The sequence below is a fragment of the Tamandua tetradactyla genome, chromosome X (assembly GCF_023851605.1).
Source record: "Tamandua tetradactyla isolate mTamTet1 chromosome X, mTamTet1.pri, whole genome shotgun sequence".
In the NCBI taxonomy this organism is placed as follows: Eukaryota; Metazoa; Chordata; class Mammalia; order Pilosa; family Myrmecophagidae; genus Tamandua; species Tamandua tetradactyla.
In genome coordinates, this window is record NC_135353.1 from 149,418,693 (window position 1) to 149,445,640 (window position 26,948).

Here is a 26,948-nt window from a genome sequence, read left to right on the forward strand (position 1 = left end):
TTTTCTCCTCCTTTTCCCTTCTCTTCTCCTTTCAGGACACCCACAACACGTATATTTGTGCGCTTCATATTATCATTCAATTCCCTGAGCCCCTGCTCATATTTTTCCATTCTTTTCCCTATAGTTTCTTTTTCTTTTTGGATTTCAGATGTTCCATCCTCCAGTTCACTAATTCTAACCTCTGTCTCTTGAAATCTACCACTGTAGGTTTCCATTGTTTTTTTCATCTCTTCTCTATATCTTTCATTCCCATAAGTTCTGTGATTTGTTTTTTCAGACTTTCCATTTCTTCTTTTTGTTCATTCCTTGCCTTCTTCATGTCCTCCCTCAATTCTTTTATTTGGTTTTGGATGAGGTTTTCCATTTCTGTTAGTATATTCAGAATTTGTTGTTTCAGCTCCTGTATCTCATTTGAGCTATTGGTTTGTTCCTTTGTCTTGGCCATATCTTCAATTTTCCTGGTGTGATTTGTTATTTTTTGCTGGCGTCTGGACATTTAATTACCTTAATTAGTTTATTCCGGAGATTGCTTTCACTTATCTTACCTAGGGTTTTCTTGCTAGATGAGTTTGTTGTCTATCTGTTCTTTGACCTTCAGTTCAGCTTTTTCTGGGCCTCTAGCTTATGTTTTGTTTAACAGAGGGTAATTTTTCAGTTCTTGTTTTCTTGTTTCTTGTCCTGCTTGTAAGGTGCCTTTTCCCTCCCCACCCTTAGGAGGGTCTACATAGGTATTACAGACTCCAGACGGGTTTTCCCGGACTAAACTGGCCTCCTTTCAGGGGGAAGGAGTCACCTGTGTCATTTTTCCCTGAGGTTGAGACCCAGCAGGTTGAAAGACTTTCCTGTGAAGTCTCTAGGCTCTGTTTTTCTTATCCTGCCCAGTATGCGGCGCCTGTCTATCTGCGGGTCCCACCAGCAAAAGATGTTGTGGTTCCTTTAACTTTGGAAGGCTCTCCCTGTGTTCCGGAGACTCACAGCCAGTCCAGCTGGTCCAGACTGGGGTACGCTGTGTGTCCGGTCACTATCGTGGCTCCGGGAGCTGTTCTGTACTGTTTCTGGTTATTTAGTAGTTGTTCTGGAGGACGAACTACTATGCTGGAGACCTGGGTTCAATTCCTGGAGCCTTATATTTTCAGACAAATTCACAAAGATATGTCTACAGCATAATTTTCAGTTTAGACAGACACCTGAAGGGCGCACAACGCCACCGCGGGGACCACCATCGCAGGCGTCCCGTTTCCTTCCTGGTGACTGCAGCCGCCACCGCTGCCGTACAATCGGCACTGACTAACAACAACTAGCAAACTCTTTCCTTCTTTTTTTGTGAAAAATAACATATACATAAAAAAAGCTATACAGAGTTATACAAAGATAGGATTTAACAAATGAATATGAATGCTGAATCATTAAACTGATATCTTTTAATCTCCAGTATTTTAGAGCAGCTAGAAATAAAAACCTAAAATTGTGAAACTGCAACCCATGTCAAAGTTTGAAATATGTTCTATAACAAACTGAGGTACTGTGCTTTGAAGTTTATAGCTTTTTTGTATATATGGGTTTTTTTTCACAAAAAAAGAGGGAAAAAAATTTGATCGTGATGATTAAAAACATATTTAAGCACTCTAGCCTCCTATATTCTGGAGCAGCTAGAAGGAAAAGTCTGAGAGGATCGTTTGGCAGCCTCTCTGGGATCTGTCCTGGAACTACTTGTTAAAGAGTGCTTTGAAAACTATTGCTTTTTTATTTCTTTGCTTTGTATATATGTTATACTATACAATAAAAAAAGTTAAAAAAAAAAACACCTAAGTATCTACCTGAGTTTGTACAGATTTTCATATGCTAAGTTTACTTTCCAGAAACCTATACCCTCCAGATGGTTTCTAGGCCAGACAAGCCCTAAAACCTAGAAGGACCAGCCTCTCTAAGAACATCAACTATCAACTAATTCGACCCCCCTATCCTATGCTGTCAATACTCGTTTTCAACATGAAGAAGTTAGGATGGGCACAGCCCAAATATCCTTCAAGTTTGTAAGAAGGATCAACGAAGAAGAAGGAGAACAGAGAATTGAGGACTTAACAAATGAGCATGACTGACGATGATTTATTGTATTGATATTTCTTTTTAGTCTCCAGTGTCTTAGAGCACCTAGATGGAAAAACCTGAAATTGTATAACTGTAACCCATACCAAACTCTGAAATCTGTTACATAACTACTTGGTAAAATGTACTTTGAAATTTATTGCTTTTTTTGTGTACATGTTATATTTCACAATAAAAAATGTTAAAGAAAAACAAAGAAACAAAAAAATAAATCAGATCCCCTGGTCTCTAGGTGCAAATGAACTAGAGTATCCAAAACTTGAACAATAATTCATAGTTGGTTTGTTTGCTTTTATATGAGAGGAGAGAAAAAAAACTATCTTTCAGTGGGTTGAGATTTATTTTCCTTTCTATTGGAAGAAACTATACCAATTCCTACCAGTTCATAGTGTTCTTTCAATCTGAAACAATTCTTTACTGCTCAAAAATATCAATAAAGTTATACCAAAAAAGAATTAAGGAATGAAGATTTTCCCCCTGATATGGTCAATCATCTACTCACCACAATGATATCAGGATCAATTTTGTGAACTTTTGCAAGGAAAAAGCCTAGCAGTGTTCTTTCCGTTGCAGCAACCTCAACTTTCATGTTCTGTTTGATAAAAACATACCAGTCACTTACACTTTACTCATAAGTACTGTACCTTGGCTGTTTTCTCAATCAGGGTAAGACTTCTTAGAGTTAAAACAAACCATCCATTTCAAAGCTATAGAAAGTAAATGCAGTAGTGAAATTCCTGATTCTAGGTTTTGCAGTAATAGTCTCTGAGGAACTCATTCTAGTATAAGCACATGAATGAAGCAAAATTTTAAGTGCTAAACAACATCAAGTGCAGATATGTGTCTCCACAGGGACACACATGTGCATCTGGACACATTTTATAGCATAAGAATCAGAGTGCCTATGGAAAACATTACTTACATTACTTAATTTCCTATATAATCCCTGGTAGATTTCATTGTTTATATACTTAACACAACAAAGAAATGCTGGGGAGTGTATAAACTAATATCAAATAGTGATTTAAGGAACTATAAATAAGAAAGTAGTCTATAAACACACATATAAGAAATACAACTATCTTAAGTATAAATAAAACGTATCCTCATACAAAGGGCTTTCACCTGGAATACTGAATATAAATCAGATGTACAAAAGAGCCATTCTTATTTAAAAAATCTCTTAAAGTGGAAGTTGATGGTTATATGTTTTTGTGCGGCTTTTTGTATGCTCTATGGTGGGGGTCACACTTCATTCTTTTTCCATGTGACCACCTCATTATTGTAGCACCATTTGTTGATTTTTTTTTTGGTGGGTAGGGAGTGCATGGGCCAGGAATCAAAGCCGGGTCTCCCACATGGCAACCGAGAATTCTACCACTGAACTACCCTTGTACCTCTCTGATGTCTGTTTTTCACAAGTATCCTAGTTAAAAACAAATATATCAGTTTGACTTTAATGGAATTTTCCTAGGTCATTTTGTATAGCTAGGCAATTCAGGGTATATCATGAATACCCTGATCCAAAAGTCTCTCCCCTCAGCAGAATAGTGAAAAGAAAAGAAAAGAAAATTAGATTACTAACTTTTAACTGTATCAAAAGAGGACATTAAAAAACAAAATAAAATAAACCTACAAATTTACCAATACCATCATTTCATAAAACAAACATGCCCTCCAAAAGAAGCAGTTCTTGCATTCTGGTTCTCTGAGCAGTACACAGCAGCTGACAAGAACAAGCGTCTTACAAAAAGTGGCAAAAGAAGGAGCCAAGAAGAAAGTAGTTGATCCATTTTCTAAGAAAGACTGGTATGATGTGAAAGCACCAGCAATATTTAATATAAGAAACATTGGGCTTGCACTATGTCTGGTAGATTCCTGAAGGCGCTGCACAGAGACTCCTATGTGGATCACAATGAAGCACTTCTGGGATAACAATGAAGAACAAGAAAAGTTACTGAAGAAAAGCTGTACATTATATGCTGGAAATCTTTCCTTCTACTCAACTGAAGAACAAAGCTATGAACTCTTCAGCAAAAGAGGTGACATAAAGAAAATCATTATGGGCCTAGATAAAATGAAAACAACAGCATGTGGACTCTGTTTTGTAGAGTACGATTCAAGAGCAAATGCTGAAAATGCCACACGGTTCATAAATGGAACTTGTCTAGATGACCGGATCATTCACACAGGCTGGGATGCAGGCTTTCAGGAGGGCCGGCAGTATGGCCAGGGGCGATCTGGGGGCCAGGTACAAGACGAGTATCTAGTATCAGCAAGACTATGATGCTGGGAGAGGAGGCTATGGAAAACTGGCCCAAAACCAGTGAGTGGGTGACAGCCCCATTGGTGAAAAATTCACTCCCTGGTCTGCTGAATTTATTGAAGAACAATACCAACGTGCTGCAAACCAGCCTGTTTCTACCAACCTTTGATCAATGTCTCTACTGAGCTGGAAGCCTCTTCATGGTTTCCCTCTTTGAAAATTAATAAAGGACAGAATCCAAAAAAAGAAGTGACTTTACTTCTAGTTTTAGAATCTTGGCTATGTGTCAGGTTACCAGAATTATTTCCTGTTAATTCAGGTTAAAAATTGTGTTCTGCGATGTTCTGTCAGTCAAAAACATCACAGTTCTTTTAGGAAGACTGGAAAAAATTTTAATTTATTTTACCATGTTTAAGTCATGATCTACATGGGATTTTTTTTAAGTTTGCATAAGATTAATAACTGGAGTTTTGCTAGGTAGTATAGCCTTGCTCTATATTAGGAACAGGTGTTTGACAACTGAATTTGTTTTTTTACGTTGAATTCTAATTTCTAAAGGCAAACTTGAGTCAAAAGGGTTAACTAAATAGTTACTACAAAAGTTAAGCCTTAGACAGTCCCCAAGGGACACCATTTGTGTCTATCAGGAAATGCAAGTGCAGGACTTGAAGAGTATTTATTAAACACATTTTTCAAAAGGTATACAAGTTATATAACTAAAGCTAAAGAAAGCCAGAGTTTGTATTACCAAGAACTTAAAATGCTCCAGAGAGGGGCACTGTTAGTAGGAAATGTGATGAAATAAGGGACGAAGAAAACATTGCCTTGAAATTATAACGGTTGCTGTGAGGGCCATCAGATTTATCTTTGCATTTTCAGAGTTATCTTGGGAATGGAGTAGGTTTAAAGAGCTTGAAGATCAAGAAAATGTGTAACAAAAAAGATCAGATAAGCTTCCCTTAGGAAATGCTTTTTTTAAGCCAATTCTTATATTGAAGTCTGTTTTATTTTTACCCCATGTCAAATGAATTGTAGTTACTGAGGTTCAGAGCCTTAATAGTGAGCTGCTGATCTCTAGAGAAGAGTCTACAGAATTTATTGTGTATTTGTAAGGCAAGAAGAGATTCATCTGTAATACCCTGTGTGAGCTGCTGCTCACTTAAAAACACTAGTCTAGGGCGGGCCACAGTGGCTCAGCAGGCAGAATTTCTGCCTGCCAGGCCGGAGACCCAGGTTCAATTCCCGGTGCCTGCCCATACAAGAAAAAAAACAAAAAACAAAAACAAAACACTAGTCTAATATAATTTTCCCTGATAAAAGTGATTTGTGAAAGTTGGGGCTGAAATAACTTAATGTGAACATTGTTCTTTTGTGGTACAGCAACTACATTTTCTCATGAAATTCAAAGTGATCATGTGACGTTTTAAAAGAGCTATAACTAGTTATAAGTGCTTAGGAAGAAACATTTGTAAACATTTAATTTAATGAGAATATACTACTTGTTTTTCTAATTTCTTTTTACATTATAGTTTCAATTAATATATTTTATATTCTTTTGTAATAAACATAACACAGGTCTTAAAACCACAGAGTGGTTCCCATTTGAATTGCCTCTTCTGTGAAAGGTCACTTTTTAATAAAGTTGGACCAACTTAAAAAAATAAATAAATATTGGGAAAACACTAGTTACAAGGACTCAAGGAACCAAAATTGCACTGAGGGCCTTGAGGGTAATGTTTTTGAAGTGAGCCTTGCTGATCTACAGAACAATGAAGTTGCATTTAGAAAATTCAAGCTAATTACTGAGAATGTGCAGGGAAAAGACTGCCTAACCAACTTCCATGGCATAGATCTTACCCATAACAAGATGTGTTTCATGGTCAAAAAATGGCAGATCATGATTGAAGCCCATGTTGATGACAAAACTACCAACGGTTATTTGTGTCATCTATTCTGTATTGGTTTTACAAAAAAATGCAACAATCAGATTCAGAAGACCTCTTATGTTCAGCACCAACAGGTCTGCCAAATCCGGAAGAAGATGATGGAAATCATGACCCAGGATGTACAGACAATGAAAGAAGCGTCAATAAATTAATTCCAGACAGATTAGTAAAGACATAGAAAAGGCTTGCCAATCTACTCTCTCCATAATGTGTTTGTTAGAAAAGTAAAAAATTCTGAAGAAGCCAAAGTTTGAACTGGGGAAACTCATGAAGCTTCATGGTAAAGGTAGTAGTTCTGGAAACGCAATTGGAGATGAGATGGGTGCTAAAGTGGAACAAGCTGATAGATATGAGTCACCAGTGCAAGAATCTGTTTAAAAAGTCTTATTTGGGTGCACGGATGGTTCAGTGGTAGAATGTTCGCCTTTCATGTGGGAGACCTGGGTTAGATTCCCAGACTATGTATCCGGCCCCCAAAAGTCTTACTTGTGAAAAAAAAAAAAAAAAAGCAGTTCTTTACATTTAATTCATTTACCTTTGTGAAAAGCTCACTACACAGTATACTACCTTTTTTTTTCCTTTCATTATAGCAAGAACAAGTGAAAACTTTTTTAAGGAGTATGTTGGGAGTTGAGACTACTGATCAAATTTGGCTAGCTCATGTCAACCTTCCCAATACATGTCCCTTTAATATAACATATTTCCACCAGCACTTGGCTTCCTTCATTCTGGGGAGGGGATTTTCCCAAAACAAGAACACATGATGAAGCATTTTGGAAAAGCTTCTGATTAAGCTATGTGAAGGAGGGTTGGAGCCTACATCCATCTACTAATAGTGTATGTACTACTTTCAAGTTCATTCATTACTTTCAAGTAGAGAAATATTTAAATATTGCTAAATAATGTTTCTAATTTTATATTTCTAATACATTTTGAATGAATTAGTGCCATAGCACTATCCGGCAAGAATAGATTTAATAAACACATGAAATTGTCCATTTCTACTTCCCCATAACATCTTCCTTTCCTCTTACTCTTTCCAAACAAATAGATCTTTCATATTTAAAAGGAATAAATAATGAGTTCTTTACCTTTTCCTTAATGACTTCGCTGAAAGCATATGGAAAAATACAGTCCTTTGGTTTAGAAACAACTGTGAGAAAGAAAAAAAAAAGAGTCCAATACACATCTTAGTCTGATTTCAAATACACATACACTGCATGTCTCCAAATAGAAGCTATCTCAAATTTACATAAATTCCCCTCCCATTCTTAAAGGATTACATAGGTCAAATTTTTCCATTGGTCAGGTTACTGGACTTCAAAATAGCCAAGCCTAAGTCCCTACAACTGTAAAACTGCTTTGATGAAATATTTGTCATCCATCTAAATAAATCCTACCACTACCACCAAACCTACAACCAGCATATAAGACAGAACTCAATCCAACCTTCTTGAAGTTAGAAAAATAAAGATGACCAAAGCTTCCCTTACTATATTGTAAACTTACAACAGCCATTCACACAGTGACCTACACAGAGGAAGTGAATAAATGCATGTGAAATTAAGCAAATGACTACTCTATGACACACAGAAACATGAACGGATTAAATACCTTTCCGCATACTTTCCAGACCATTCTCATCATCATTTTGTTCCATGTATTCCACCCCACTGCAAAACTTCACAAGAAGAATATATCCTACTCCCTTTCTCTGCACATTTCCTAGTCCCATGTTCCCAATACCCAAGAAACCAGTTAGGAAATGCTGCCTAAGTATCTCTGGTTCTGGGCTAAAAAAGATGTCAGGAAACATAGTAATAGGTCATAGTGTCACTATCTTCTTTTTCAACAAAATGCATATGTAACTGGTCAAGCTCTCTACATGGAACTTGGAGACTGACCCATAAAACACACACATGCAGAATTCTGTGGAATAGTTTCACATTGAATTTTATGTACAGTATAGCCCAACTCCAATATAATTTCCATACTTCCTCCCATATAGGTAAACACTCATTTATTCCTTGGCATCTTACTGCTTCACACAGAAAACTTTGGCTGCTAGGATAGGCTTTTAGAATAATATCATATAGACAAAATAGTTAAAGCATAATTTTGAACCAGGGAAAAACACCTCTGTAATGTTCAACCTGAATAGCCTAACCACTAGAACAGTAAAAAGATAAACTGCCCCTGGACTTCTGCTCCTAAAACAAAATAAACTAGCTGGACAGAAAGCAACCTGTCCAATAAAACTTAGTTTCTACTGCTGATAAAAACTTCTTTAACAATACACACTAACTACTCTTGAAAAACATTTTTTTAAAAAACAAGTTACTGATGCAACAGCTAGAGAAAAAAATAAGAAAACCGAAAGCAAGCCATTAGTAAACGAACAACAAAAAAATACATACCACAGAAGTGTGACTGAAAGGGAGGCTTGGGGGCTGCTTTATCTAATGCAAAACTGTGATGAACCAATGCTGCCATAGCAATGATCTGCAAAGAAATAAGGGGGGAAAATCAGTCAGACATCACTAGGCATTTTGCATTCTCACCAACATCAATGAGAATACTAAAAGAAACACATTTTAGTACATATGAATACCTTTTAAACCAGAAAATACTTATACAAATACAAAAGTAGAGAACAATAAAACTAATTTCCATATATCCATCATCTAGCTTTATCAACTCACCTACACTCCTACCCACTTCCCACTTCTCCCTCCCCTCCCAAATTATTTTGAGGCAAATTCCAGACATCATTTAATCCAAAAATATTTCAACAAGTATCATTAAAACAGGGTTTCTCAGCCTCAGCACTATTGACATTTGGGGTAGAACAGTTTTTTGTTGTGGGGACTTTCCTATGTACTGCAGGATGTTTAACAGGATCCCTGGCCTCTACCTACCAGATGCCAGTTGCAGCAACGCCCCCCCCCCGAGTTGTCACAAACACTTCTCCAGACATTGCCAATCTTGCCCTCCTAAGAACCAATGCTCTAAAATACACAATTTTAAAAAATATAATCTCAATAGAATTACCTCAGTTACTATAATTAACAGTAATTCCTTAAGATCATTAAATACCTAGACAGGATATAAACTTTCTATTTTTCCAACCCTCTCAATCTTATATATCAAATAAGATCCATACTTGGCAACTAGTTGATATGTAAAACTATAGATACAACCCCCCTCTCTACCCATTTATTTCCCTACGATGTATTTGATGAAGAAATAGGGTCATTTCTCCCGTAAAGTACCCCATAATACGGACTCTACTGCTTGTATCTCAACAGTTTCATTTAACACGTTCCTGTCTCTGTATTGCCTATAAATTCATAGTTAGACTTAAAATCAGGTTCAATTTTTGGCAAGAAAACCTGTGAGGTGTTACTGATTACTTCTAGCAAAAGGTACGTAATGCCTGGTTATCTCTACTGTTGGTGATTTTAGCAGCCACTGATGATCGTTATCTAGATCCTTTATTTCATTAGGAACTACAAAATGGTAATATTCTACTTGTCCTTCATCATTTATTGGCTGGAAACCTTATGTAAAGAGAAACTTCCCCTCATCAACTCTTCTCACCAAATATTTGGTTATATGAGGTACAATATGTGTTCAGAAAAGTCAGGGTACATGTTTGATTCAATCTCTTTATTTTCCAGTTTTCAAAATAATGAGCTGATTTCCTAACAGATAGCAAATTTGTTGTTACTGTTTTCAGTATCACTACGAACTCAAGGGTTGAAACTGCTCCAATCCATTGTAGTTATTCCTACTGATGCTCAAATTGTACCATCTTTGGTCAGTAGGAGACCCTTCAGGTTGACTCCTGAGTCTTTCTAACATTCTTTCTGACAATGATTTTTTTTTTCCTTTCCACATATATAATCAGTAATTCACAATATCATCACATAGTTGCATATTCAATATCATGATCATTTCTTAGAACATTTGCATCAATTCAGAAAAAGAATAAAGACAACAGAAAAAGAAATAAAATGAAAACAGAAAAAAAGTATACATACCATACCCCTTACCCCTCCCTTTCATTGATCACTAGCATTTCAAACTAAATTTATTTTAACATTTGTTCCCCCTGTTATTTATTTTTATTCCATATGTTCTACTCGTCTGTTGACAAGGTAGATAAAAGGAGCATCAGACACAAGGTTTTCACAATCACACAGTCACATTGTAAAAGCTATATCATTATACAATCATCATCAAGAAACATGGCTACTAGAATGCAGCTCTACATTTTCAGGCAGTTCCCTCCAGCCTCTCCATTACATCTTGAATAACAAGGTGATATCCACTTAATGCGTAAGAATAACCTCCAGGATAACCTCTCGACTCTCTTTGGAATCTCTCAGCCATTGACTCTTTATTTAGTCTCATTTCAGTCTTTCCCCTTTTGGTCGAGAAGGTTTCTCAATCCCTTGATGCTGAGTCTCAGCTCATTCTAGGGTTTTTCTCAATCCCTTGGTGCTGAGTCCCAGCTCATTCCAGGATCTCTGTCCCACGTTGCCAGGAAGGTCCACACCCCCGGGAGTCATGTCCCACTAGACAGGGGGAAGGTGGTGAGTTTGCTTGTTGTGTTGGCTGGAGAGAGAGGCCACATCTGAGTAACAAAAGGGGTTCTCTTGGGGGTGACTCTTAGGCCTAATTTTAAGTAGGCTTAGCCTATCCTTTGTGGGGTTAAAGTTTCATATGAACAAACCCCAAGACTGGGGGCTCAGCCTATAGCTTTGGTTGTTCACACTGCTTGTGAGAATATTAAGAATTCAAGTTGGGGAGGTTGAATTTTCCCCGTTCTCACCATTCCCCTAAGGGGACTTTGAAAATACTTTTTTATTCACTGATCAAATCACTCTGGGATTTATCGGGGCATTACTCTGGACAAACCAACAAAATCTCATGTCCTACTCAAGGTTCCACTGACACTGATTTTAATAGTTTCTTTGCTTTCTGGTATAATAAGAGTTTCCAGACTTATCTTGTACATTTCCTGCCCTCAAATAGTCACTTCTCCAAGGAGTCCTATTTCCTTTATTGGGAAATGATACTTAGAAGCAATATCTCGGTGTTAAGAAATGGGTATACTTTCTTTTTTAATTTTAACTAAGTACTAATTATAAACCTTTGTCAAACACCTGAGTATTAATTATGGCCATCTACTTTCTTAAGTATAATGAAAAGATAAAATCACATACTAAAAAAATAGAGTGAAAACAGTGTCAAAATGCTGCTGTTAAAAAAGATCCCCATTAATGTTAAAAGGACATAGAAGTAAATACAAAGAAGCACCCACTGATAAAAATGCAACAAATTTAAGCATCAAAAATAATAACAAGGAAAGCAACAGATTGAAACATATTGAATATATACAAAACCTACAAGTTCATGATATTCCAAAAAGAGTTAAGTAAAATAGAGTAATATAAATAAATAAATAAATGGTCTCTACTCCATATAACTTAGGTCTCCAATTTCTAAGGAATGACAGAATTAGAAAATCATCTTTTACAACTCCCAATGAAGTGACTAATTCAGGCAAAAATCACTAATAAGTGAAATCACTATAGATCAGTGGTTGTCAACCAGGGACAATTTACCCCCACCTCCCAGAGTTATTCAGCAATGTTTGGAGAGACTTTTTGTTGTCAAAAATCAAGGGTGGGTTGGAGGAGATGCTACTGTCATCTAGTGGGTAAAGGTCAGGGGTGCTATTAAACATCCCACAATGTACAGGACAGACCCACACAACAAAGAATTATCTGGTCCAAATGTCAGCAGTGCCGAGGTTGAAAAACTCTGTATTAGATAAAAGTTGATGGAGAAATTTACGATAGTCATCACCACTTGAAGCCATGAATCAATCATAGACTCACTCAAAGTAGCTTAATCAGACATTATACGTCTCCTGGTGTGAGGCAATATGAAATATAACGTACCACCTATAAAGTATTTTGGCTGAAAAACATTGGGCCTGGATCTAATTAAACCTTTATTAGAGCTAATATATAGTATACAGGAATAAGAAGGGTATCTTAACAGTGCCATTAATAAATGAGCAGAGGTTGGCACACTTTTTCTGTAGAAGTCCAGAAAGCAAATATTTTAGGCTTTGCAGGCCATATGGTCTCTATTATGACTATTCAACTCTGCCATCGTAGTGCGAAAACAGCCTGGACAATACATAAATGAACAGGCATGTCTTGATCCAATGAAACTTTACTTACAAAAACAAGTGGTGGGCTGGATTTGGCCCACAGAACACAGTTTGCTGATCCCTGGTACAGAGGACAAGGCCCAATGTCACCACAAGGAAGCAAACAAATAGACTATGGAATATTCTACAAGAAAACCAATAGTGATTCTTCAACAAGTCAATGTCATTGAAAAAAACTGGAAATGGGTAGGAGGGAGCTGCTTCCATTTAAAAGATTCAAGAGACATAAAAATGGAATGCTATGTATGAATCTTGTATGAATTTCAATTCAAATAAAACAACTATTAAGAGACATTTTTGAGAAAGTCTTTATTCACAGACATGAAAATATAGGCTGGGTATTTTAGTGGTAACACAGGATCACCATTAATCTTATTAAGTGTGATAGTTGTAGAATGATTATGTAAATGTCCATGTTTTCATGGACAAAATATACTGGGGTAAAATGATACAATATCTGAGATTAGCTTTAAAATACTTCAGGAAGAAAAAATAGAGGTGGGGGGAACAAACACGTAACAAAATCATGCTAGTTGCTGAATATAACTGAATGGTGTATGGGAGTTCATTTTATTATTCTCCACCCCCACTTGAAGATTTCCAAAATAAAACACAAAATATAAAAATAAGTCCAGTAGTTTAAGTCTCTGTTAAAAAAAAAAATTTAAACACCAGACAAATTCAATCCATTCTCCAACACAGAATCTGGAAATAATGATTTAGTATTCTTTCCCCTCCAAAAAGAACAACTTCTACTTGTGGAAAAGCTATACAAGTTCAAGAAAGTATTGCATCTACAGGCACAGGCACAGGCACAAAATCTGTCCTATTTCTTCACCTCATTTTGATGTGTCTTTGCATGCTGCATTGTCTTCATGGTGAAAGACATCACCACAAGTGGAGGAGGATTGACATCTTTAACTACATTCACCAGGTCTGGTTTTAAAGCCACTGCCTCAACTTTACACCAACTGATTGGTTGATTCAAAAGCTCTAAAAGATAACAGATAAAACATATCAATAACTATTTACTAAAAAAGTAAAACTACCATAATTAAGACATCTATATTAACTGAGATACTCTTGAATCCTATCTTCTAATAACAATGACACACTATAACCTCTAATTAAAAATAAAACACATAACTATACTATATATAAATCTGCATGTGATTATGTTCATATGTTCACTTTCCTGGGGAAAGGGCCCACAGCTTTCATAGGATTCTCATAGACTTCAGGACCCGAAATAGGTTAAAAACAAAAACAAAAACAAAAAAACCATCACTGCCTCAGAGGAATCATAAAACATTTTAAAGAGGATTTATGAAGATAAAACAGAGTATCATAGATGCAAATACTGAAAAACATCAAGTAACAGGCCAACGGAGCATTATCTACACTAGGCAGTGATGCTCTCCCTCCTTCAAAGGTCAGCAGTGCACTGTTTAGAACAGCTGGACCACACCAGCCAGGTCAGAGGTAAGGACAATGCAACCAGCACAATGAGGGATGTGCCCCAAACAGCCACCTAGGCCTTAATCTTAAAGCCGATTAGACTGCCAGGTATTACGGGGATAAAGTGATTTCAAATGTGTTCCTTATACTCACTTAAGGAAAACCCTGAAGAAACAAACATTAAAAAGGAAGTTGACACACTAAAACAAACACACCAATTTCCTTAACTTCCTTTTTAAAAAAACTACATTTATTAGCAAATTACTTAGTATTCTGAGAGTAAATTCTTCCTTACGTGGATTTTGTACTTCGAGCCAACAAGGTCCTTTGATCTTTCTGTTCATCAAGAACAGTTCCAAGCTGGATGTGTTGGTTCCAAATACATGAGAAAAGGTTTCTCCTTTCAAATCCTGAGGAAGCTGTGGCAGTTCAGCCTGGAAAAAAACAAAACAAAACAAAACCTTTTCATTTAAAACTATTACTCCACAGTTTCCAAAGTCTATATTTGAAATAAACAAAAGCCTCTCTATGAAGCACCAGAAGAAACCTCTTTGATATATATGAAATGTAATTTACCACAAATGAAATCCAAAACAATTCACAGTAGGAAACAAAAACAATTCACAACGACAAAATAATGCATCTTGATAGCACCCATTAGAAGAAAAATAGGCCAAGAAGCTTCCCCAAAAGAGAATTACTGACCAGTGCTGTACATGCCTTAGTGATAAAGAATAGGCAAGTAAGTACCACTCCATTAAAAGAATGAAAGCAATAGAGTGGGGCTCATTCAAAATGCTTCCATAGTACTTTTCATCACTACTGTCAGAAACATTTCTTAAAAGTTTCCCTTTTCTAATATCATAAGATCAAAACCAGAGAGGTAAAAAAAAAGAGGCCAAGGTCCAGTTAATTAACATCCCATGGCAATGACCTTGCCAGTCACAGGAGCAATGACAGCACTACAGCGATGCTACCGCTGCTCCTCTCTCACCTTTTCCATTGCTCACAAGGAACACTTCAACAGACTAATGATATTCAACTCTATCATGTGGCATTCATTCCACTTGACAAACAGTCATGCTGTTTCAACTTATTTATTTAAAGATGTACACTTGAAAGCAGAGAAAGGTAGTACAACTTGTAGTCTGTGTTCTTAAATTAATTTTATCCATTTCAATTATTCATTACTGTAAGTCCACCTCAATGAACTTAGGGCTTGAGGAGCCTTGCCAATGCTAATTAAAAATTCAACCTAGAAAAATGTCATTCTCAATCAAAAACTGGTAATTTTCTTTGTTTGACTTACCGAGTATCTAACTTCCAAGTACTCAGATTTTTCTGGAACATCAGGTATCTCAAAAGCATAGTTCTTTTCCACTATCTGGGTAAATAGATACTTAAAATTCACTAAAACAAAACTCACAAATTTAATTGACAAATATTACATATTTAATCATTAGAAATCTAGCAACTTTATAGAACACAAAGATAAATAAAGCCAAAAGACATCATTTCCCCTTTCAACTGGGACTAAAACACCCAGTGACAAAAATGCTAAAAGGATTTATCTCAGATACCAGAGAACTCAGAAATACTTGCATTCAAGAGCAGCAATAAATATATTAATGTTAATGCATTAAATCATTTGCTACTATATCTTCCTAGAATAATAATGAGCATCATGATTATAGCTCATATATATTGAGTGGCAAAGACTGTTCATCTGATTTAGCCCTTCCAACAATTCTTGAAATAGGGCCTCATTTTTCAGATGGTGAAATGGGCACAAAAAGGTCACTCAGCACTTACCCAAGGTCATACACTTGTAAATGGTAGGGCTAGTACTTAAAACACAAGCAGTCTAGGGTGGGCCACGTGGCTCAGCAGGCAGAGTTCTCGCCTGCCATGCTGAAGAGCCGGGTTAGATTCCCGGTGCCTGCCCGTGCAAAAAACAAAACAAAAAAATAACACAAGCAGTCTAACCCCAGAATCTATTATACCACTATTATACTACACTGCTTCTAGAATTGTAAGCATTTGATCAATTGGCCATAATTTAAAGTTCAATTTATTAAAAGACTGCTATAGCCTTCAACAACTCAATCATATCACTTTATTATAATCACTATTAATATCCAGTATGTTACACAGCCTCCAGACTCCATAACCATGGCCAAAGGCATCAACTACCTCACTTAGACCAAGACAATTTACTGTACATATCACAGGAACAGAAGATCTTTATTCTATCAGAAATACCACCATAATTAAGATCTTTATTCTATCAGAAATCATCATCATAGTCCTTGATGTTTAAACATAAAACCTTACTTAACTTTCTATGAAGACAACTTGGCAAAAACTATTATAAATACGATCACAGTTTTTCTCTATTTCAGAGTAAGAGCACAAGACATGCTACAATTCATTTTCTCTGGTTTATCTTTCTATTCAAATTTTATAAGCAGTTTAAAGAGAGAAAAATATTTTTACACATCTAATACACTGTTTTTCACATTCATACCTGTGAAACTTCCATTCAATGAGTTAGAGCCATCTAAAAAACCTACACAAACCAGATATTCAATAACTACTTCCTAAATGAGGAAATGAACAAATAGCTAATAATAGAGCTGGAAAAATTCATCATCAACTACAAACCTTGGACTTGAACTTCATAATTTTATATTTTGTTGCTGTTTTTTCATCAAATTCGTCATAAACATCCTTCATTGTAACTGGAGTTCCTGTTTCTTTCCCTGTATTTAAGTCAATTTTCTGCTCTCCCATAGAGAAGGGAGTGAAGGGAAAAAAAGTATCGGTACATAAGATCTTTTCAACCACTAAAAACCCAAATCTAAATCAATTTCATCTTTGCCCATTTAAACATTTATTTATAGAGCATAGGTGAGTTCAAAGATACAAACTGACCTAAAAAATACATTAGACTAAACAGATGTCCAAGTCCTCCTACTGGCATCATAAATACAAATCAAAGATGGATAGATGGATGGATATATGGATGAAAGATGAATGGATGGACAGATGAATGGATGGATAGACAGACAGGTAAAATGATATAACAAGTGTGGAAAATGCTAAAAGTTAGTAAATCTGGGTATTTGGGTGGAAAGTATTCTGGATTTCTTTGTATTGGTTTTGTATTATTTTTGCAACTATACTGTAAATTTGAAATTATTTCAAAACAAAGTTTTTAAAAAAAGATGATCTGTCCTACAAAAATGGAAGAACAAGTGCTATAAATCCTAACCAAAAAGTTCCATCAATGGAGATAGTAAGCAGATGGGCGCAGTAAGGGTGCAATGAGAGGGGAGTAGGGATATTAAGCCCAATAAAAAAGAAGCAAATGGAACTGACTTTGTTAAAGGACCATGAAAGAAATGGTACTGCTATGAGCATGGAAGAAATGGTACTGCTGCTATGTGAAAACTGGGCCAAATGCTGTGTCACATTTTAGAGTCCATATACTACCAACTGCAATTATTATGGAAATGGGGGGTAAGGGAAAAGACAACATTAAATACTAAAACTCAAACATTTTTACATTCTTTCTTACAAGTCAAAAAACTGAGTTTTATTTCATTTCTTTAGCTTTTCCCAACTCTAATGGCACTACTCATAATCCGTGAAATGGTCATTAAGGAGGCAGTAAGAAAAAGTATCATGGCTACAGACAACACATAACCCTGTTGAAGGACAAGGTTGGTGGCAGTTCGTAGAAAATATACAACACATACAATTACTGAAAACTGAAAGCTGATCACTAACATTTACCATTTCACGGGGAAGAAAGTAGAGTGTTCGCTCAATATTTTTCACCATGACACAACAGCTCACATGGGTTTTGGCTGATTCAATCCAAACTTTGCCAAACAGAAATACCACACCTAAAAGAAGGGAAAAACATAAGAAAATCAGCATCTCAATTAATCCAATAAAAAGCATAACATAAAGGCTCACTGAAAGTGTCCATACACACATGGCTTCATAACAACTCATTTTTTACAGCAAATTTTCTGTTAGCCCACTCCCCAAGAGCAGTTCCTTTAATTGGTACTTATGCCATACTTCACCAATGCAATGGTAAAAATCCGTGACCATTGAGAGAAGTGGGGACAGAATGATTCTCAAACTAAGTACAAAGATCTTCCCTATAATCAGAATTACCCAGACTAAGAGAAACAAGAAAATCCTCCAAAGATTTAATAGTCAACCCAAGACATGGCCACTTTTCAAAATTCTGGGCCACTATGAATAACAAGACAGCAGTAATGCAACAGAGGCCCCCAACACAGCCACTTCTCTAAGACTAAGAAAATTCTGGCACATGCAAATGCCACTGTTCACAAGGCCAATTATCCCAGCTTCACAAGATAGCTCATCAGTGCTTTCTTTTGTTTCTCGCCTGGGTAGAAGTAAGATTATCTAAGAATTTTCATTTCTGCAGATAATTAAAATCCTTACAAGGGTTCTGTGATTTTCGGCTGGGGGGATTGGAGGAGGGAGGATTGTGGGGATGGTTAAAAATGAAAGAAAGAAAAAAAAACCACAGTAGCTCAGAAAATTAAAAGTCATCCCTCACAACAGTTAAAGATGGAAAAACAAAATTCCAAGCAAAGAAAAATGAAAACCCTAATACTGGATTCAAAGATTCAAATAGCTCATTTCACAGTCAAACTAATATCACATTTCATGCAACACATTTGACACTGTTTATGCCTCATTTGCCACAAAAAGATCATGGTAAACAAAGATTACATTCCCCCCCAAAGTTACTAGCTGTAACCAGGTGCAGTCAGGATTATTCAACCTTGAAAAAGTCATAATGAAGACAGGATATCTTCCCATATGCAAAGAGTAAGATTCTTTTCATAATTATGGAGCATTCAAGCAACAACTGACTTACTTAGAATCTGTAAGAAAGTGAGAAACAATTAACAGGGTCTTTGGGAGTACTTAGTTTATATTAGCAGCATTGATTTCACCAAGGCTCAGTGATCGTTACCCGCTACTGCGATGAAACTGTTCAGCCCTCTGGGATTAAAAGACTTTTAAATGCCATCTTATTTAACCCGTTGGCATCAATCACAGAGTAAGATGTACCGTGGCAGAGAAGTACCAGAGACCATCAGCATGAACTGAAGGTCAGAAGCCCTGAATTCTGCTACCAAAGAACTGACCACTCTGGCTTTTTGAACCTCACTTTTCTCTATAAATGAGGAACTAGACTAGATGATCTCTGAGGCCTTTTCCAGGTCCAGCAATTTTATTTTAGCTTAGCATTTGGATGACAGATCACTAACAGGTTGGGACCGCCTTTAATAGCAAAACATTTCCAAATATTGGTTGAAAAAGCCTATCCCTGACTATGGTCAGTATCAGGAATTCAACAATACAAATCATACATTGACTGTTTTGCAAATATAGCTGGGCTTCAATGTCTCAATCTTAACTTCCAACATCTATTTCTATAGACCAGCACTATCAGAAAGAAATTTCTGCAATGATGGAATTGTTTTGTGTTTGTGCTGTCCAATATGTTAGCTACTAGCCGCATGTATGTGGACCAAGAAAATGAGTTTTAAAATTTATTAATTTCAGGGCAGTACCATGGTGGCTCAGTGGCAGAATTCTTGCCTGCCATTTGAGAGACCGGGGTTCGAATCCCAGAGCCTGCCCATGCCAAAAAAAAAAATATATATATATATTTAATGTCAATTCATTTACATTTAAAGAGCTCCACGTTGCTAGTAGCTACCATATAGGACAGTGCAGCAGTAGACCCTTACCCTGCAAAACCACACTGTTTACTAATAAGAACGTCAACCAGTAAATAAAAGGTAGAAATAGTAAACTCATTTTAACATAGGAAAGAAAGAAGGTGGCTGTTCTTAAGGTTCTAATTAATCTTTGGCAACTGCCACTGGTCATCTGATACTTTATATCATATTTACCTGGGGCCACCACCCTTGTGTTACCCATTCTTACCCCCTACTACAAGGCTTCAAGAGGCAAATTCAGTAATAGCAGCGAATGCAACTCTGCTTCTCCAAAACCTTTCATGTACATCTACAGGACTGTCAATCTTTGTGCAGTTTATTTCAACAAACATTTATTATTGAACACCTACTATGTGCTTGACATTGCACTAGCTGTTGGAAATCCCAGCCCTGCAAGTGCTTAAAGTCTTTTGGGGAGGTTGGGGGGTGGGGATGGACAAGATGGCGTACCGCGAGTGATTTACTCCGGATCCCTTCGACTGCAGCTGAGACACCGGGGTGGGGGGTCCTGTTCCCAGTGCCGCCCTTCCTCCACACCCCCGCCCCTGGAGGCCTCCTTTTCTCCTTCCTCCCTCCACCTGGTGGGGGGGGGGGTGCGGGTCGGATCCCAGGGCACCATGTCGGACTCTGAGGAAGAGAGCCAGGACCGGCAACTGAAAATCGTCGTGCTGGGGGACGGCACCTCCAGGAAGACGTCCTTAGCTACGTGTTTTGCTCAAGAAACTTTTGGGAAACAGTACAAACAAACTATAGGACTGGATTTCTTTTTGAGAAGGATAACATTGCCAGGAAACTTAAATGTTACTCTTCAAGTTTGGGATATAGGAGGGCAGACTATAGGAGGCAAGATGTTGGATAAATATATCTATGGAGCACAGGGAATCCTCTTGGTATACGATATTACAAATTATCAAAGCTTTGAGAATTTAGAAGATTGGTATACTGCAGTGAAGAAAGTGAGCGAGGAATCAGAAACCCAGCCTCTGGTTGCCTTGGTGGGCAATAAAATTGATTTGGAGCATATGCGAACAGTAAAACCTGAAAAACACTTAAGGTTTTGCCAGGAAAATGGTTTCAGTAGCCACTTCGTCTCAGCCAAGACAGGAGACTCCGTCTTTCTGTGTTTTCAGAAAGTTGCTGCTGAAATTCTTGGAATCAAATTAAATAAAGAGAAATAGAACAATCACAGAGGGTGGTGAAGGCAGATATTGTAAACTACAACCAGGAATCTATGTCAAGAACCGTTAACCCTCCTAGGAGCTCTATGTGTGCAGTTCAGTGAGTGCATTTTTGCTTTGTAATGATAGTTCTGCCTGCCCTTCACCTCTGTGTGAGCTAGAAGACCTGTAGGAACTTTATCAGTGACCATCTCTGAGCTCAGTTAACATGCTCCTCTCAGCTTGCTTCATTGTTAAGTGTTGCCTCACAGCCGCAGGCAGCTCCTTGGACAGGAAAGAATTCAACTTCAGGACCACACACTTGGAAATCAAATGGAAAGCCCATGTTCTAGAATTAGGCTGCTTCATTGAAAAAAAAACGAGGTTGGTTCTCTTTATGTCCTGATGTAAATTTTTCAGCCATTTATGAAAACTACTCAAGTCTTGATCATCAGCCAGGTATTTTGCCACAGCACAGGTTCATTTTCTTATCTGAACTCATATGTGGCAAAGTATACTTCAGAGTGCATACATTAAGCAAGTAATATATATTTTTTACAGATACTTAAGAAGGCATACTTTTGCAGTCTGTTGTGAGTGAAAATATATAAAGCTGTATCTAACTGAAAATGCTTGGAATAAAGCTGTAACAAATATTTTTTTCATTTTTTTAAAAAAGGCACTAAATTGTTTATATTGTAGCTTGTAACTCACAAAGTAGTGAGTATTTGATATTGTATTTTTATTACTGTATCATGGTCATTATGTATTGTGTAATATTCTGGTTAGATGGCTTTATGAATTTTGATATATGTTTAGCTAATGCTCCATGTGGAATTTCTCCCGCAAACTGCATAAAAGTACTCCCAGAATGAGTTATGACATATTGTTGGATCATTGTGGATCAGACTGTATTTAATGTTCAGATGTTTTTCTCCCACAAATAAATTTATTTAAATTAAAAAAAAAAGTCTTTTGGGGAAAGGAAAACATGGAAAGAGACCATTTCAAAATAAAATGACAAATGCTGTGATGGGAAAGGTTATAAAGGAGTCACCGGGAAAGGGCTCCTAGGCTAGTCTGGAAGTTCAGGAAGACTCCCAAGAGATGACACCTGAGCTGAATTTTGAAGAAAGAGTCAGATGAGGTCATTCCATTCAGACAAAACACCATGAATCAAAAGACACAGGTATAAAGGGATGTACAGCACATTATTTCTTGGACATAAAATTCATACATGGCAGGTATCAAAGGAAGGAACCTGTAAGTCATGCTGTAGACAGTGGGGAACCAGTGAGTATTTTTTTTTAAATGAGGGAATGACACGGTAAGAGTTATCCTTCTGATCAATCGCTCTGGCAATGGAGGATGACAGCGCAGAAAATCAGGAAGTTGGCACAATGGTTTCAGTAGGCAAGAAGGGATTAGGGCAATAGCCTTGATTCTTGAAGATGACTGAGTAACTATAGAGTTTTTAAAGTGTGATCATGTGACTGTAAAAACCTTGTGACTGACAGTTCCTTTATCCAGCATATGGACAAATGAGTAAGAAAAAAAAAGACAAAAAATAAATAAATTATAGGGGGAGGGGATATGGAATGTTTCAGGTGTTCTTTTTCACTTTTTTTTTGAATAATGAAAATGTTCAAAAATGATTGTGATGATGAATACACAGCTAAATGATGATACTGTGACCCACTGACGGTACACTTTGGATGATTATATGGTATGTGAATATATATCTCAATAAAATTGCATTAAAAAAAGAACAGATCATAGGCTCACTGATGATGGCAGTTTTAAGAAAGAAGACAGATCATCTACTTTAGGAGGAGTCAACTCACAAGACTTGGTGAGGGAAGTGAGAAATAGGGGTAGAGGGCAGGGATCAAGGATGACTCCCGGGTTACAGGTTTGATGGGACCATTAACTGAGACAAGGAATACAGTATTGAGCAGGAACAGCAAAAAAGAAAGAGCTGTATTGGTATGGGCAAGCCTGCCATGTTTTACAACTACAGGGAACACCAATCACACTGCTGTGTTCCAGGGAGGCCACATGATAACAGTGTTCCCTGACGTTGTACAATGGGACAGTCTTGGGTTTAGGCAATGGATGGGAAATAATTTGCTCAACCTCATATAACCACGCTTGCCAGCCTATCTTCCACCTATAAGTAACAAAGAAGTAGTTAAAGACATGAGAGGGTCTAACCAAATCGTCCGGCCCTACTTAAAGTAGATAAGATATCATTTCTAAGATTGATTATATCTTTACCTAAGACACTAACACATGGCCATTTGCTATTCAAGTGGCTCTACAAGAGTTAATAGGTACTTGATAAGCTAAAGCATTATAATGCATTCTCCTTTCCTCTGTGAGACCATTAACATTTTTCCAGTTAAAGTCAATGACTTTAAGGTAAATCTGGTCTTCAAGTCTTACAGTTAATAATTACTCTTCTTATTTATTAACTTTTTTAAAACTGAAATCCAGATACTCCCTCTATTTTCACTGGATACAGAGTCACCGGAGGGGCCTTCCTTGAGACTGGGGAAGCAGTTTTTCTAGAAACCAGTTTGCAGTTGCCTCAAATCCAAAAAGGATCTAAATAAAGGCAACTCTGTTTAAGCATGTATACTGTATTACATATTAATTTGAAAGACCTTGTCATGCCCAATTTCACACTGAAGTGTTCAAAGAGGCACAAAAGGAAACTGGACATCTCCCGGTGTGGTAGTTAGATTCAGTTGTCAACTTGGCCAGGTGAAAGCACCTAGTTCTGTTGCTGCGGACATGAGCCAATCTGTTGCTCATTACATTTGTAGTTGGCTAGGAGGCACGCCTGCTGCAATGAATGACATTTGACTTAATTGGCTGGTGCTTAAATGAGCGCAACATAGCACAGCCGAAGCAGCTCAGCATACCTCATCTCAGCACTCACAGCTCAGCCCAGGCCTTTGGAGATGTAGAAAGGAATCACTCCAGGGAAAAGTTGTTAGAACCCAGAGGCCTGGAGAGAAGGCCAGCAGAGATTACCCTGAGCCTTCCCACGTAAGAAAGAACCTCAGATGAAAGTTAGCTGCCTTTCCTCTGAAGAACTAATGAAATAAATCCCCTTTTATTAAAAGCCAATCCGTCTCTGGTGTGTTGCATTTCAGTAGCTAGCAAACTAGAACACCCAGCTTTTGTGAGCCAAGAATTCATAGCATTGGCACAATAGGATGTCCTGGAAATCATCCTTGATTCTTCTTTTCCCTCAACCCCCATATTCAATCCATCAAGTTCATGTCAAAATACATGTTAAGGGCATTCACTTCTCTCCTGCACAGCCACACTAGTCCAAGTTACAAGCATCCCTGCCCTGTACTGACTGATCTCCAGGGCTTCCATAGTTCCCCACTGCCCCGTTCTAGGCCACACATACTCACAAACATTATTTTCCATGCAAATCAGAGTGTTCCTATTAAAATGTAAGCCCAATTATGTGCCCACTATTTCCCATACTCAAAACCCCACACTGCTCTTAGAATAAGATCCAAACACCTTAATATGGCTTACACAGCCCTTCATTATCTGGCCCTTGCCTTTTTTCCAACTGCATTTTACACTGATCTTGACACTTAATTACTATGTATGACTACAACAGACCACTTCCTTTCTCTCTCCAGGCCTGTGCACCTACTGGTTCCTTAGGCCAAAATGCTCTTTCCTCAGTTCTGCACATGGCTGCTCCCTCAGACTTCAGTACCAAGGTCATCTCTCCTCAGGCAGGCTTTCCCTGGCCATTCCCTATCTTATCAACCAGCTAATTTCCTTTACACCATTTATAAACTAATTTTTGGACTAAGCATCTTTAAGAATTTTTTATCACAGCTCCTCTCTATCGTAGTGACTCAAGCACTCAAAGAATGAGTACTGCTTTCTTACTAAGCACGTAAGTTGAGGGTAGACCCTGTACCAATTACAATCAATAAAGTATTTAAGGGAAAGGTGCTATTCCCTATTAAAGGCATATAGTTAACTTATGCATGATTACCTGGTTGATTGTACTGGTCTTCATAAGCATCCAGCCAAAAAAACTGGAAAACTTGTTCCTCATCTGTCCCTTGTACCAATGGGAGGTGACCAGAATCCACTTGAACTTCCTGAGCTGAGAAACTGCTTCCATCTTCCTGATCGATGTTCCAACAAGAGACATCTGGGAGAAAACCTTCTCTGCAGAAATCACATTTTAAATATCTTTCAAACTCCAACAGAATAATTGTAGCATAATTTGCCAGAAAAGTCATCAAATGTACTTACAAGTATGGCACAGTCCCTGTCTCAGGATCTGTCTCATGTTTTACCCCCTCTGCTGGTTTGCTCTGTTGTTCCCAACTCTTGGCAGCCACAGGCTCCAGGTCTACCTCCTCAGCTTCCATGGGCTCATCAAAGTCACCATCCTCAAAATCCACTGCCCCTGACTCCTCCTTGTCTGCTGTACAGTCCATCTTCACTGTCCCTCCTGTAGGCACAATCCCATGTGCCAAAGCAATGGAGCACAAAGATTTACCCAACACTGAAGTAACAGCCTACCCCTTCTCCTATACTACATTTGCATTTCAAGACCAATCTCCAAATTGGATTTTTATTCTGTCGTGGTTTTTTAAAATTGATTTTTAAAAAACGTACTGCTATGAATTCAATCTTTCCCACCTTGCCATCACAGCATGCCTTCAAAACCTCTTCCACGAAGCCTCCATTTTTTACATCACTTTGCAACTGTTCGACACCCCTGGACTTCTGTCTGACATCAGACTTACCAGCAAAATCATCATGTTTAAGATGAACAGGAGTTAATGGAGGGTCCTTCCTTGAGACAGGGGAAGCAGTTTTTCCTGAAGGAACTGCCTGTAAACATTTTTAAATGTTCAGTCAGTTGGGTCTGCATACTAAAAATATGCAACTGTCTTACCTGACCAGAGATAATGACAGTTTCCATTTATAAAAAGATTTTATGTATTATTAATGTAACAGCTTCAATTATTTCACTGTTACATAGGTTTATAAAAGAAATACTTGTTTCTGGGAAGAAAATTATTACACTTAGCACAGTTGTAATACCTATAATAAACACATACTAGTTACCATAAAATTTACTCTGAAAAAAGTAGGCACATGCACATATTTTTGAAATACATGAAACTATAGAATAAAATGAGAGTCCTAATTTAAAACAAAAATCCAAAACAAATTCAAAGACATTTCCCTCACACAGAAGAGCAACAAAATAAGCTTTAAGAAATAATATAAATCAAGATTAAAGGTATTCTAAACACTTTACCTTGGGGATGTGCACAGAGAAAGGATTCAGTGAGGCTCCGATGGATCTTTTCTTCTTCAGTATCATTACAGGTGGTGGAGTTACCTGAGGTGCCTAAAACAAAGCATAAGACAGACGTTCACTGTCATGCTTGGTTTACCACAAAACAGAAAAAGCACATTTCTTCAGCCATTGACGCCCAATAAGTAAAGCATTATTTTCCTTCCCTATTCCCCCACAAATCTATGTTCATGCACTGCAGTTACTATAGCAACAATACTACAAAATCACCAGAAAATCAGAACAGATATTGAATCCACCCCTCACCAATTTTTTTTAAACTAAGCATACTTTTCACTGACCTTTTCAGAATACGACATTTGAAAACTGCTAAGATAGAGTTACATGATCACTTTCTAAGTGATCAGTGGTCACTTAGAAAGCATTTCATTGACCAATGAGAGCTTAGACCTTACATAAAAGACCAAATTTAAAATTCAGAATGTAGCAAAGCCTGTTTGAGCTCTATCAGGGATAGCTCACTGACTTTCTTCACTCCTGCTCAGAATTCAAGACAAGGATCTCACGCCTGATCTATTTGGGGAACATACACTATAGCAACTGAACACAAGCAGAGTGCATTCTCGGAACTGACT

At 37.4% G+C, this 26,948-nt stretch overlaps 1 protein-coding gene and 3 pseudogenes across 2 annotated transcripts in view; 3 read left to right on the forward strand and 1 right to left on the reverse strand.

Annotated features, from left to right (window-relative positions):
- Positions 1-26,948, reverse strand: part of POLA1 (DNA polymerase alpha 1, catalytic subunit) — a 381,691-nt gene that overhangs the window by 312,190 nt on the left and 42,553 nt on the right. The window contains exons 7-18 of one of the 2 annotated variants that reach the window (XM_077145413.1): positions 26,314-26,406; positions 25,793-25,880; positions 25,293-25,494; positions 25,027-25,205; positions 17,825-17,937; positions 16,691-16,807; positions 15,336-15,410; positions 14,322-14,460; positions 13,407-13,561; positions 8,736-8,820; positions 7,410-7,471; positions 2,609-2,698 (exon numbers count right to left, since the gene is read on the reverse strand). In XM_077145413.1, the coding sequence (XP_077001528.1) occupies positions 2,609-2,698; positions 7,410-7,471; positions 8,736-8,820; positions 13,407-13,561; positions 14,322-14,460; positions 15,336-15,410; positions 16,691-16,807; positions 17,825-17,937; positions 25,027-25,205; positions 25,293-25,494; positions 25,793-25,880; positions 26,314-26,406 (1,398 nt within the window). The remainder of the gene's footprint in view (positions 1-2,608; positions 2,699-7,409; positions 7,472-8,735; positions 8,821-13,406; positions 13,562-14,321; positions 14,461-15,335; positions 15,411-16,690; positions 16,808-17,824; positions 17,938-25,026; positions 25,206-25,292; positions 25,495-25,792; positions 25,881-26,313; positions 26,407-26,948) is intronic. The other variant, XM_077145414.1, reaches the window with a different exon arrangement.
- LOC143671029 (small ribosomal subunit protein eS1 pseudogene) lies at positions 3,094-6,696 on the forward strand (annotated as a pseudogene).
- On the forward strand, positions 4,010-4,393 carry LOC143670169 (nuclear cap-binding protein subunit 2 pseudogene; annotated as a pseudogene).
- LOC143671350 (ras-related protein Rab-28 pseudogene) lies at positions 20,255-21,951 on the forward strand (annotated as a pseudogene).